The sequence below is a fragment of the Gossypium arboreum genome, chromosome 12 (genome assembly GCF_025698485.1).
Source record: "Gossypium arboreum isolate Shixiya-1 chromosome 12, ASM2569848v2, whole genome shotgun sequence".
NCBI lineage: Eukaryota > Viridiplantae > Streptophyta > Magnoliopsida > Malvales > Malvaceae > Gossypium > Gossypium arboreum.
In genome coordinates, this window is record NC_069081.1 from 22,330,580 (window position 1) to 22,345,609 (window position 15,030).

At 29.1% G+C, this 15,030-nt stretch overlaps 1 protein-coding gene across 1 annotated transcript; it reads right to left on the reverse strand.

The window, feature by feature from the left end:
* Positions 1-1,644: 1,644 nt before the first annotated feature.
* Positions 1,645-1,950, reverse strand: LOC108477691 (precursor of CEP5-like). The gene has a single exon (XM_017780202.1). The coding sequence runs from the start codon at positions 1,948-1,950 to the stop codon at positions 1,645-1,647; it is 306 nt and encodes a 101-aa protein (XP_017635691.1).
* Between the last annotated feature and the right edge of the window lie 13,080 nt (positions 1,951-15,030).

Here is a 15,030-nt window from a genome sequence, read left to right on the forward strand (position 1 = left end):
TTTTATTATACCCTTATAATATAATTGTTAATCCTTTGACTCTACTCATGAAGCTAAAACTCCACTAACAATAAGGTATCAAATAATTTTCATATATATACCCAATATTATTTACTAATTTCAAGCTTGTTTGTCTTACCTGCTATTATTGCTTATAGTTTGGTTTTTATTTTTCTTTTTTTTAGACGAGCATGCTCAAAATTAATCAAGAGTGAAGGGCACCAACCAAAGGAGAGGGTACTCCACCAACGTTGAATGCACTAAAGAAATATTTGGCAATTTTGTCCTGATCGATCAAGTCAAATGAAGCAAATGACGAGCCCCAGTTCGCCGTCCCTCAACCTCTCCACTTAGAGTTGAATAAATTTGATAATTAAAATCTCCCAAAAGGACTTTTTTCTTTTTTAATGGTTCCTGCATCTAAGGAAGTCCTCAGCCTCTGCAACTGATTGGCATACAGAGAAGGAAGGCAGCTAAAGACTTTTTTTTCTTCTTTTTTACCTTTTTGGCTTTTGCAATGAACAAAACCATTTGATTCTGTGTTGTGCTAGGCTGTAAAATGCAACTGTACAGTCAGAGAGAGTGACAAACACGTGATCTTTTGATTCATTCCTATTCTTAACTGGTCCTGTTACTCCAATACTTCAAATATCTCAATTCTATAGTTTGTGTTGCACTGCCTCACATGGTTTGTGTCTCTTTGAGCTTACTCAATTCTTTTCACATATTTGAAGCATTATACGTTGTATATAATACATATATGCTCTGAGGGTTTCTCCATTCTTTCAACTTCCTTTTCTTATAGACGATATACGAAAGAAATGTCCATATTTTTGTAATATTACAGTAATTAGTGAATATCAATCAAACCTCAAATCCGCCATTTGAACTTCAGATTTCATAAAACGGCATTCAACTTAAAGGAGTTTGACATCTTAAGTAGAATAAATAAACTTCTTACACTACATTTGATATTAGTATTATTTTTACGCATTTGTTACGAAAGACTATATTTATCCTTAACCAAAACGACCCCATTCGTCCATCAAGAAGTTATGATGGGCCATCTTCAATTCTATAACCAAGTTGGTAATCTTGTTAATTACGCCTTTTTTTTCCCTAGCATATACCTCAGTTGCTTGGGCTCCTTTGGATACCCAAGCAATTCCAGTACGGAGTTTAAAGGATTTTTTTGGTGCAATCACACCATTCTTTCTGTTTGGATAATTTTACCCCAGTTTAGTAGACGACCTGGATATTAGTGGGACTAAAATGTTTCACTGATGGAAAAATGATAGGTTTATTTATTTAAAAAATAAAAACAATTTTAGAATTTAATAAATCATTAATTAATTATTTTGATTAAATTATTTATTAGCTCTTCAAATATATTTTATACCACTTTAATTAATAGGCAAAGAAGGAGTTATAAAATGTAAAAATCCAAGAATTTCATTTGCTCACTGACTTCACTAAATATATTTTACAAACACTCAAACCTAAGGTACCTGAAACTGAAATTTAAACTAAGATAAGACAACACAAATAGAAACCGAACCACTTAAGCTGAAATCTTTTCTAGGATAGGAATCTGTGTGGCACTATAATACCATCTGTCTGTCTTCAAAGTAAGGATGTTTGGACCTAGTTTTGAATGGAATGGCCAATGCCAGGATTGTGTCCAGGAGATGTGCGCCTGAAATCTTGGTCGTTTTTCGGCGGCGAGGCTCCAATTACCACAGTTGGTGGTGAAGGTGGAGACTTGGTTTTGTTAACACCATTAATTTTGGGATCAACAATATTCCTACTTTCCTTTGCTAGGATTCTATTAAATGTTCTCACCTTCTGATTCTGCTCCAAAATCAAATGCCTTCCTAAAATTCCCTCAATTTCCAGGAAGAGAACAAGCGAAAGGAGAACAAGAATAGAGAGAAGATTGTTTTGGGCCATATATAAAATAGGTAAAGCTTAAAATGTGGAATTAAAACAAGTGAAGAAGGAGATACTTAGCAACTTTGCTTACAGACTTCTTCGTTCCCTATGGTGCTAGCTCTATTTATAGACGAAGATCGATCGAGAAAAGAGGTGTCAAAAGACTGATAAATATATATATATATATATATATATATTAAAAGGTGTAAATAAATTACATAATCTTTCTCCACATGCGGCCATAGAGCTTAGGTTATGGTCACTTAAACTCCAACAACATTTTGCATGGGCCATGCAACTGTTCTTTATTCATTTATTCTCCTTCTCTTCTTAACCTAATGTGATTTCTACTATATATTATTCTCTTATAAGAGTTATGAGTTGTCTACTAATATCAATTAAAGACTTTCAGTCTATCAATATATCCTTTTGTATATGTGATCTATTTTATTGAAAACATAGAGTAGTGTACTTAATTAACTTAGCCCCCACCTGCTCACCATTAAGAGTTTATAAAAACATATTTCTGTCAAGAATCTTTTAATATATTGTCTTGTTGTGTACCATGTACAATATATTCAGCTTTCCAACTCAAATTCCCAGCTGTTATAAACCCCCCATTCTCTCTCTCGTTTCTTTGTAGCTTCTAAAAGTGAAGTGACTCGTAGGTTTTAGAAGCTATGAAAAGCATTTGCAATTGAAGCTGATTTTGCTTTCTGCAACTTCTTACTGTTGACCTAACAATTTAATGCTTACTATTTGTTATTTGCAAGGAATTTCCGAAGGAAAGACTAAACAAGGCTTTATATTTTCTGTATACCCGACCTAAAAGAGGCTTAGATAATCAGCCTACACCCACAGTGAGATTGAACTAAAAGAGGCCTTTTAATTCCTTAGATTGGGCTGGAATGGGATGATGACTCCATGCATTCTTTTTTTTCTTTACAATAACTTTGGAGGGAAATTTTTAAAATTCTTAAGTAATTTAGCAATAAGATATTATGAGATAGTAGTATTTGTGTTTTTTTAGGTAAAATGCTTTTAAAAGAAATTAAGTTCTTGAAATTTCGAGAGATAGAAGTTAATTATAAAAGAAGAGCAATGGTTTTCGAAATAAAATAATACATATTAGTATAAAATGTATATGCAATATAGGTGCATCAAATTTTCTACAAATATATAAATATTATGGGTGAAAATTTAGTACATAGTCTATTTTTTATTTCATAAATAATCTTAATTTTTATTTCATAAATAATCTTAAAAATTAATATGTGGATTTTTTTAGGTAGATTTATATTTTAATAATTTATTATATCTATATAGGATACTTGTTAACTCCTAATCTGTTTGTGGAGTTTAAAACTTTACTAACAATGCATCAAATATTTTCCTAAATATTATTTTAATAATATAAAGTAATTATTTGATACACTTGTGAAGTCTAAAAATTTTCACCGACAATGGGATAATTTTCCTATAAATTACATAATATACGTTATTTATATTTTTTAATAGTAAGATTATGTGAATTAAGGGTATATATGAACACTATAAATTTATTGTATGGGAGTGTAATTATGAGGATAGCAATTAATTACATTTTTTTATTACAAACAATTCTTATTCTTAAGATGTATTTGACTAGGAGAGTGCAATTATATTTTAATTTGAACTTAAAAAAAAGGATAAAAATAAAGTTTTAAAGTCACTATGATTAATTAACCATGCGCTTCTCTTCATTCTCACACCCCTCCCAAGAATTGAATAGTGTAATTAGGCGTGAATAAATTTCGATTCAATTAAAAAAAATTAATTTTTTTTTGAATTTCGAACTAATCGAATTAGGTTATTCATTTTTTTTTCAAATCAACTCTAACAAGTTATTTGATTTTTTGAATTTGAGTCAAATTGAATTTTACAACTCAAATAATAAATTGATGTAAATATTCAGTGGGTCCCTAATAGTTTTAAAAGATGCAAATTGGTCCTCTAAAAATTACAAAAATTCAAAATATTTATAAAATAATTCTTTCCAATTTTTATAAATAATATATAATTAAAAATATTAAAAATTATACAATAATTCTAAATTTTACTTTTTAAAATTCCAAAATAATAATTTTGAGGTCTTAAATAAATAAATTATCAATTCAAGTTTATCATTCCAATTATTTTATCTTCTTTTCTTTTATTTTTGTTTTGAAGAGAATTTTAAAATATATATAATATTTTTAATTTAGAATTTAATCATATTATCATAAAATTTGAATATGATGGATTTATATTCATCTACCTTCCAATATGCCTATAACAGTGGCCACGTTAGCAGACCTAAAATTTTATAAGTGAAGAATTTATATTAAAAATATTTGGTAAATTATTATTAAATATAAGTATTTAATATAATTAAGTTATTTGATAAAAATAAATATTAATTTTTAAACAACTATTTTTTAATTTTTATCTTATTAATATAATATTTTATATTATTTTAGATAGTTTTAGATGAAAGATAAATATGGTAATTTGAATATTTATTTTTTAAAAAATATAATTTATTTTAATTTTTAATAAAATAAAATCTACTTAACATTTTCTACATTAGACCCTGTTTGATAAAGTGTTGAAAAAATTCAATCAACTTAAAATTAATATTTTCATCAACTTAATTTATTAAACATGTTTGATAACCCACGGTGAAAACTATTAGATAGAATTTTTGTACAAAAGGTGTAGAAAATGATAAGTAGATAGAGACCTACTTATCACTTAATAGAGGATAAGTTTAATGGTTTTTATTTTATTTAAGATAATATTATATCTTATCAAACAATCTAATTATATTCCGTATTTAATTTTAAATAAAATATCAAACATATTTTATAACTTAAATTCAACACTTAATTTTTCAATATTTAATTTTTGTACTTAATATTTTGGTTTATCAAACATAACCAACCTATTATTTATCTTATTCAACACCCTTTTTTTTAATTTTGTATTAAATAAAAATTAAAATAATTATAAGACAAATTTAAAATATTAAAGGAATAAAATTTTTAATGATTTATTAAACACAACTTTAATATTTTGTGTCTTCCACTTTAATTACAAAATTTATTTACTCAATAAAATATAATAATTTTTTAATTTCATTTTCATAATGATGACGAGTAAATCGAACCCATAAGAAGAGAAGTGATTGTATGAAGCTGTGATTTCATGTCATCCTTATCCCTTTTCAATGGGAGAATGACAAATTAGATTTTTCCTCCTAATTTTTAACTTTTCTTCTCCTGAAAAAATTCAAATCTAACTAAAAATGCTAGAAATTATGATTCATACAATCCTTTCTCCCCATAAAAATAGTAAAATTTATTTACTCAATAAATATCTCTGTTTTTTAATTTTGTTTTCACGTGATCAAAGATATTATACATATAATTATAATAAAATTATGATTTTTTTAGTTTCATTTCCACAACTAAAAATGTCACTGCTAATCTTATATTATCATCTATACTATTTATAAAGCCTTTTATTGAGTTTGTGTCACACATCCATTGAGTCTCAGTTCCTTTAGAAAATTTAATTTAATATTCATTTGCATTTAAAATAAATTATATTTTCTTCAAAAAATAAATTATATTATTTGAGGATAATTTAATCTTTTATTTTAGAAAAACTAATAAAAATATATATATGATTAGATTTGAACCCATACTAATTGAATTAGAAATTTTTTATTTTACCACTTAACTAAAGTTTTATTTTAATAATTTTTACATTTAAATTTTATTACCTACTTCAGTTGTATATATTATATTTATAATGTTGTTAATTGAGATGGTATCACAAATCAACTCCATAACAACTTAGGATTTTTACACCAACTTAGAATTGATGAAAACACCGTGATAAGTAATTGTATTCATTTAGTAATCTTTTTATTTAACAGATAAATTCATTAATTCATTCAATGAATAGAACCATATAATTCAGAGAAAAAAATAGCAAACACTTGTCGTAGATGGTAAATGATAAGCTCCATAAACACAACAAAGGCTTTAACCTCAATATCGATAGAACATTATGACATGTTGACAATTGGCTTTGTCACAACTCAAGCACGACCTATCTGGAGTGATTGCAAGCACTTAGCATGATAAGGAAATCAATCCCGGATGGTCCAAAGTGGTGAGCAAAAATCAATAAAAGAATCGAGCACTCACTAAACTAGAGAGGACGACAACAAAATCATCCTTAAAATCACTTATAAAATTAAAATTACATGCATAAGCAAGGCTAAAAAAACGTACTATAAGAGCAAACAATAACTTCTAAAACTGAAAACTTATTAAACAATGAGAAAACAAACAAAAAATATATAAAACTTAAGACAACACAAATCCAAATCAACATGTGAAATTATTTATTATTCTAAAATACTCTCAAAATAGAAACAAATTAAGAAGTTGATAAAGAGCCACCCACTTTCCAAGAAAAACTACTGATGGATGGTGGAGTTTTAGCGAATGACAAGCACCGTCATCTGTCTATCACAACTTGTGAAAACAACAAAGATACCCACAAAATAAATCTGCAAATTGAAATGAGAGAAGACATGTGTAGTGAATGAAAAAAAGAAAAAAATAAAAGGTTAATGGGAAAGGAAAAAGGCGGGCCAGCTTGGAGGCTGGCACCACCGCTAAATAAAACAAAAAATAAGAAACAAATGGCTTTCATTTAGTAATCTTATATGATATATTCATGTGTTTTAATATCATGCATATTTCATATATTATTATTTAGTTCAAATCGTGCATTTTATTATTTATTATATATAATTTTTAAACACAAATTTATTTTCTAAATATGTTATTTTACGCTCATACATGTGTCTTCTAGTATTTTTTTTTTGTAAATTTTGTTTTTTTTTCTCTCTCTCCTTTGCTTTGTGTTCTGTATTATTCATAGCTTAAAAGAAAAACCAAAAACAATTGATAGTAACTAAATATTACAAATCAAGGCTTTCTTTTTTAGAAAAAAAGTATTATGATTTGCACCGGTGTGAAAATAGTTTTTATGAACAATATGAAAATAGTTGAAAGATAGATAATTAAATTTTGGTTAAATTGTATTAGAAGTTTTGGTACCTTTCATAAATTTAAATTTTACTATCTATATTTTTTAGATTTTAAATTTTAAATTAAAATCATTTTATTAAATTCAAGTTCATGAATATTAAATTTTAATTACATTGTTATGAAATAAGTTTTTTATTCTAAAATATCAGGTCAATAAATTTAATAAAAATAATATTAATAACTAAAACTAAATTTTAAAATATAAAAATTAATTAATTAAAAATTTGAAATTGATGTTTTGTGGATTTTGAATTGCGTTGGGTGCTGAATTCAAGGAAAATAAATTTGTATGAAACTTTGCAAACGTGCAAAACAAATGTAGTTATGGGTTGGATTGATAGTGAATTTTTAATTATGGAAATGAAATTAAAAATTATCATATTTTTATTATAATTATAATATTGCCTAAATTGCGGTAGAGTCCTGTCGGTTTCTTCTGCTCTGTCTTCACAACAAAGTTTGGAATCCAATGCTCTTCCTGGCCCCACTTTCCTTCCTTTATTATTTTAGAAATTTACTGACACCTCTGTTCTTTAAAATATAGAAGTGTGTTAAAAATAAAATATAATAAATACTAAAGTATATAGTTTAATGAATTAATAATAATAGTACATAAAATATGTATAATATTAAAATAAAAATAAAAATTAAATTTTGAGTAAAAATTTAAATACATCAAATTAAAATTATTAAATAAATATAATTATTTATTATTGTATTGTCATTAATTACGAGTTGGTGTTAGGTTAATTTATAATACTAATTCAATCAATAATATTATTAATATATACAATTTATGGAGGTAATAACGTTAGCATAATAAAATTAAAATGTATAAAAAATATAAAAATATAACTTTGGTTGAATGATATTTGAGATTTAGATCCTATTTGAGGTTTTAAAATTTTCAAATTAAAACTATAATATATTACTATTATTATTTATTGGTGATATTTAAATTGTATCTATAATAATATTTAAAATGTAATTTCATTTATTAAAATTATTCTTAATAAAATATAACTAATATTATTCTTATATAAAATTTAAACATTTTATTTATATAATTTCTTAACTAAAATTTACTATTTTATTTCTCTTAATAATAAAACTACTTTTACTATAAATTATAATTCAAAAAATATTAAAATTTAACATAAGAAGTTGTTATAGAAAATTAATTTAGTGAAGAGTGTGCTTCATACTTTTATGGTTGTTACTATTATAGATGAAAAGATGTTATAAAGAGTAAAACTAAAATTTATATATATATATATATAAAATAAAAGATTCTATAACAAACTTGACTGTTATAATAAAATGTTGTTATAAAGTTGTGAACCTCATTCATGAAGGTGTTTGCGGTGGTTCCAATTCTGCCTTAGTTAGGAGAATTGTTTTGCTTTTGAAGTCTTTGAGTCATTGGAATCTTCAGCATAATCCCAGAGAAGAGAATAGTATTGCAGACAGAATTGTCAAGCTTCGAAGAGACAGGGAAACAGGAGTACAATTGATTGATAAGAATTATGTAATGAGCTTTCCTATTGTTTGATTATTGAGTTGTATTTTCTTTTTTTACCAAAAAAAATGTTGTTATAAAAAGAGTTTATTGTAGTTTTGAAGTAAGAGAAGAAAATAAGTGTAAAAGAAAATGACAAATTAGATTTAGTCTTAACCGAATTAGTGGACACACTAATTCTAGGTTGAATCAATTTGTTCAGTTCAATTGAATAAATTAAGAAATAAAAAATAGTGAAAACCGATTCAACCAACCCAACCAATTTGTGTCAATTAATTCAGTCCCTTATTGGATCGGTACTTGTTAGGATATTATTATGGGATATTATCTTTTAGCAATTTGATTCCTAATAGAATATTATAGGATATTATTATGGGATGCAGGATGGCGTGATGCTATGCAAAAGGAGATTTGTGCTGTGGAGGATAATGACACTTGATCTATGGAAACACTTCCTCCTAAAAAGAAAACACTGGGTAGTAAATAGGTGTACAAGACTAAATATAACTCCAATGAAAGTATTGAGAGACTTAAAGCTCATATTGTTGTTTTTGGTAATCATCAGGTAGAATGTATTGACTATAATGAAACTTTCGCACATGTGGCGAAAATGGTGACTGTTTGAGCTTTCTTAACTATTGTAGCTTCGAAAAATTGGGAGTTACATCAGATAGATGTCCATAATGCCTTCCTACATGGTGATCTTGATGAAGAGGTTTATATGAAGCTTCCTCTAGGTTTTTCTTCTGATAAGCCTGGAATGGTTTGTCGTTTGTGCAAGTCTTTAAAAGGGTTAAAACAGACTCCCCGGTGTTGGTTTGCAAAGCTTGTTACCGCACTAAAAGGGTATGGATTTCTTCAATCATATTTTGATTATTCTCTCTTTACATACACTAAGAAATCTGTACGAATTAATGTGTTGGTTTATGTTGATGATTTGCTTCTTTTTGGGAATGATTTCACTACTTTGAAAACTTTTAAGGGGTATATTAGTTCTTGCTTCCATAGAAGGATCTTGGTGTTTTGAAATATTTTTTGGGGATAGAGGTAGCTCGTAGATCTTTGGGGTTATTTATTTGTCAAAGAAAATATGCACTTGATATTATTTCGAAGGCGGATCTTTTGGGAGCAAAGCCTGCAAGATCACCAATAAAGCAAAATCATAAATTAGCGCATGCTACAAGGACAGTTTTATCTGATCCAAATTCGTACAAATGGTTAACGGGTCATTTGATTTATTTGGTAGTAACCATACCTAATTTGGCATACTTAGTTCATGTCTTATCCCAATTTATGCATAAGCCAAGACAGGAGCATTGGGTTGTAGCTTTCGTGTTATCTGGTACTTGAAAGGCTCTTATGGCCAAGGGATCCTTTTGAGATTTGATAGTGATTTGTTCTTGAAAGGGTGATGTGATTTGAATTGGGCTGCTTGTCTGTTAACTTGGCATTCACTTACTAGCTGGCTTCTCTTTTTGAGACAATTTCCTATTTATTGGAAAACTAAGAAACAACATGCTGTTTCTCATTCTTCTGTTAAGGCTGAGTATGGGTCTATGGCTTCTATCACTTGCGAGCTTAAATGGCTGAAGGCCTTATTATTAAGCTTAGGTGTTCATCATCCTAAAGCAATTCCTTTATTTTGTGATAGTCAATTTGCACTACATATTGAACAGAATCCTGTATTTCACGAGCGTACTAAACATATTGAAGTGGATTGTCACTTTGTTAGAGATGCAATCCAGGATGGTTTGATCGCACCTTTTTATGTTTCGACCTCCATTCAATTGGCTGACATTTTTACACAGGCACTTGGTAAATCACAATTTGAATATCTTCTCATCAAGTTGGACATTTATGATATATATGCTCTAACTTGAGGGGGGTGTTAGGATATTATTGTGGGATATTATCTTTTAGCAATTTTAATCATAATAGGATATTATAGGATATTATTATTGTAATAGGCCAATTTTGGCCTGGGCCCGAAAAATAACAACCGAAGCCAAAGGATGCAATCGGTCAAAAACAAGCCAAAAATGGACAAATTGAAAGACAATCATTAAATTGTGACCAAATAAAAAGGATGGAGAAAGCCAAGGGATTATCAAATTTTGTTGACTTGGTAAAAGACTAAAAATAGGAAGATATTATTTTTATTTTATTTTATTATTAAATTAGTTAGGCTATTTTTAATAAACCCAATGTATATAAATAGGGGTATTTTGTTCTTTGAGGGGAGGATTTGGATGAATTACTTTGGGATTCCTACTTCAATTCGGAATTAGATTATTCACTCTTTTCCTATTTCTATTGGAATTGAATTATTTTCTTTTCTCTTTCAATTACGTGAGAATTTTGTCCATTTCATTTCAATTTCTTTGTTTTTTCTAAATTCGTCCAATTGCTTTTAGCCCTTCCATTTTTTTAATTGTTTTGCAATTAAGTTTTCATTTTCTTTTTTGGCCCTAAAATTTGTTTTGACTGCATTTTGGGTCCTCCTTGAAGCTGTGCGTTTTGGAGGGTGGGATTATTTCCCTTTTGGTCCCTCTTGTTATTCGCACGTTCAAATTGGTCCATTTCCTTTTATTTATTTTTGGTTCGCCCCAAAATTTTATTTTAAAGTTCGATTTAATCTTTTTTATTTTCGCTATTTTACTATCAAATTAACTATTTAATATATTATTGCTATTATTATTATGTTTCTATTTATATTTATTTTGTCATTCTAATACTATTATTATTTATCTAATTATATTTCTACTATTATTATATTTCTATTTATTGTATTTCTATTCCTATTTATATGCTAATATTATTTTCATTATTATTTTTCTTATATATGTTTTTTACTCTTGTTATTAACATTTTATTTATTTATTTATATCGTGTTGTTATTTGTTTATTTATGTCCTCTTATGTGATTTTAAAACTTTTATTATTATTATTATTATTATTATTATTATTATTATTATTATATTTCTATGTATTATTTTGTACTTTACAATATTTATTTTAAAATTAATTTGTATATTACTATTTAATATATTATTTATTTTTATCGTTTTACCTATTTTAAACTTTTATATCTATTACTTGTTTTAAAATTTTATATTGTTTGTATAGTGATGTTTTCAAATTTTCTTTCTTTCATATTTTCATTTTATTTTATTTTAAAACTAGTTATATTTCATTGGTGTAATTTGCTTGGAATTTCTTTTGAAATTGGCTTTTAATTCATTAGCCTTCGATTATTAATATTAGTATTTGTATAGTGTATGATGTGTTGCCATTGCATGTACCCTAACTCATTCCTTTGTGTTTCTCATTATTTATTCGTGTAATATTATTGCCCCGATTTTTTTTCCATGCTCAATACTAAGCTTGTATGCTTGTTATTTGTATCATGATTTTTAAATTCCAACTTTTCGCCCAACATCAATTGATTTTTACCCAAACCCATAAAAAAGATTTTTTTAAATGAAGATAATATTTCGTATTTGGAAATTCGATAAATCGTACCCAATTGTGCTGGATTTCGATTTGCCGTTTGACCAAATAGCCAAATATCCTTTTAAAAAAATTTCAAATGCATGAGTTTTGGAAATCATGAGATGATCTTGTATCAAGGGTTCGAAATGTTGTATCCTACCGTGCTGGATATGACATTTTATCCCTTCTGAACGAGAGAATCTCAACATCCAAGTCTAGTTATCCAAACATTTTTAAAGGAATTGTATTCTAAAATCTTTTTCAAATTCTCAACATTAGGATGTTAATTGATTAATACGGTACCAATTTTGGGCGTTGCAAGGGTGCTAATCCTTCTTTACGTGTAACCGACTCCCGAATCCGTTTTTTAGTTTTTCTTAGACAAAAAATGTTGTTTTAATAAACCAAAATGCTTTATTAAAATGATCGATCATGAGGTGACCCGATCACACCTAAACAAAAAGGATTGGTGGCGATTCCATAATTCGTTTTTAAAGTCGATCCACGTTTTTCCAAACTTAAAAATGGTTTCGATAGCTTGGTGACTTTACTAGGGCCAATAAGAGAGTCAAGCTATAAAATTGATTATTTTCTGTCCTTTTGTTGAAGATTGAAAATTTGATTTGAAAATCATGATTCTTTGTTGCATTTGTTTGTATGATTGTATGGTTTGAGTCTTGTAGACTATTGCATTGCATTGCATGACCGTTGTGGTCACACCTTTTAAATAGGAGTGAGAAACTACGCCTTCGTGAGGTTTTCACCTCCGCATGGGCTAGTGGATTACTTCCAGGATACATCCGTACCTATGTCTTCGTGATATTTTCACCTCCACATGGCCTTAGGGAAATGTATTCCCCTGAATTGAACTCGGTCCACATGAGCCTATAATGGGTGAGGATCGAGGAATCTATTGGTTTGGGTACCTCTACTTTAGAACCAAACTGAATATAGCGAGCCTTAAGAGCCCAACCCTAGGTAAAGCCACTCAAAACCCTAGCGGTTACCCAATTAGGTGTGCTATATTGTTTTTTTTCCTCTTGTGCTAACGTGTTTTGTTTTGTTTATCACTGCATTGCATTACCTCATCATAGAAAGGAGGTGTTGATTCATATTTGAGTGTTAAATAAAATAGTTTGTCATAAGAAAATGAATTTCTTGATAAAGTGGATTATAATATGGTTGTCTGAATATGGTCCAAGTAAACACAACCGAAGAAGGCTAATAGATTGCGGAGGAAAACAAGACTTTACCTGAGGATTCAAGTCAATAAAATTTATTCGAGAGTAGTCACGTACCGACTTTTTTAAAGGAGCTAACAAGATTCGCGAGGATAAGTGAGTAATAAGTCGCGGCCCGGATTAAGCAAAAAAGAGCTAGTGGAGGTATCTATTAGAAGTTTGCGTGGTTTGACTTTTACAGAAAAGGGATCGCCTGGAATATGAGGGCAAAGCCGCATATGTAATCCATTTTATGTAAAGGAATTTGTTTTCTAGAAAAGTTGTTCTAATATAATTGAATTCAAAATCAACGCCTTACTTTCTTTTGCATTCATTCCATATATTTGCATTGCGTTGCATCATGTGCATTAAACTTCACAAAAGAACCCTAATTAATTAGAAATCGTGTTATAGTTACCTTAGAACATCACTACTACACATGGAGAAAAACTAGAGTTATGGATCAAAAGCTGGAAAAACTGGAACAAATGCAGAAAGAAATGCAGGATCGGCTGCAATTACAGATGTAAGAACAGTTGGCCAAGATTCAGCAGGATATGAAGGATCATATGCTGGAATCTCAAAAGAATACGATGAACCAATTGTCTCAGCTACTAATGGGAAGGCCAGGAAAAGGGAAGAGTCCCATGGTTAATACTGAGGATGACAGTGAGATACTTGCTTACCCTCTAGGTTTCACTCCAAAAAATACCCCAGTACTACCACAAGGAGTGTCTATTAATATCAAACCCCAACATCAGACTGGTACTTCGGCACCGATAAATTTCTCGACGGGCTCGTGTTCTAACCCCGAAGACAATCAGACAAATCCTACATTCCCTGACTTCGATAAGGTTGCAGAGGCAGAAAAGGCAAGAGAAGAATTTCCAAAGCAATTGGAAGACCGATATAAATGGTTAGAGGAGATATTCAAGGCGTTGGAAAGCGTTGATTATTATTACGGAATGAATGCTAAGGAGTTGAGCCTAGTCCCGGATTTGGTACTCCCTCCGAAGTTTAAAATGCTAGAATTTGAAAAATAAAACGGAACCAGTTTCCCTAAGGCTCACATTATTATGTTTTGTCGAAGGATGATTGGTCATGACAACAATGATCAGTTATTGATTCACTATTTTCAGGATAGTTTAGCTGGGGCTGCGGCCAAATGGTACAATCAGCTGAGTTGTACCCAAGTTAAATCATGGAAAGATTTAGCATAGGCCTTCATGAAGCAATATGGCCATGTGACCGAAAAAGCGCCTAATAGGATCACGTTACAAAACATGGAGAAGAAGTCGAATGAAAGTTTCAGAAAGTATGCCCAGAGGTGGAGGGAAGTCGCTACGCAAGTTCAACCGTCGATGTTGGAAAAAGAGACAACCATGCTTTTTATTAATACTTTGAAGGCACCTTTTATTAATCACATGCTGGGAAGCGCAACTAAGAGTTTTGGATACATAGTAATGTCTGGTGAGATGATAGAGAATGCGATAAGAAGCGGAAAGATAGAGGCTAGGGAAAGTACCAAGAGGTCGGCCCTGAAGAAGAGAGAAAATGAATTCAGCAATGTGAGCATGGGTTATGCAAAACCACTCACAGTAAACCAAACGAAAGCTGTGGCCGTGAGTCAGCAAGCTTCACCAAGACAGGAGCCCAATACAAAACAAAGCACGGAGAAGCTCTGGTTTACTCCTATTCCAATAACATACCGGGAGCT

Excerpts from the sequence above, each read along its gene's own strand:
- LOC108477691 (XM_017780202.1), bottom strand. The coding sequence starts at position 1,950 with ATGGCCCAAAACAATCTTCTCTCTATTCTTGTTCTCCTTTCGCTTGTT.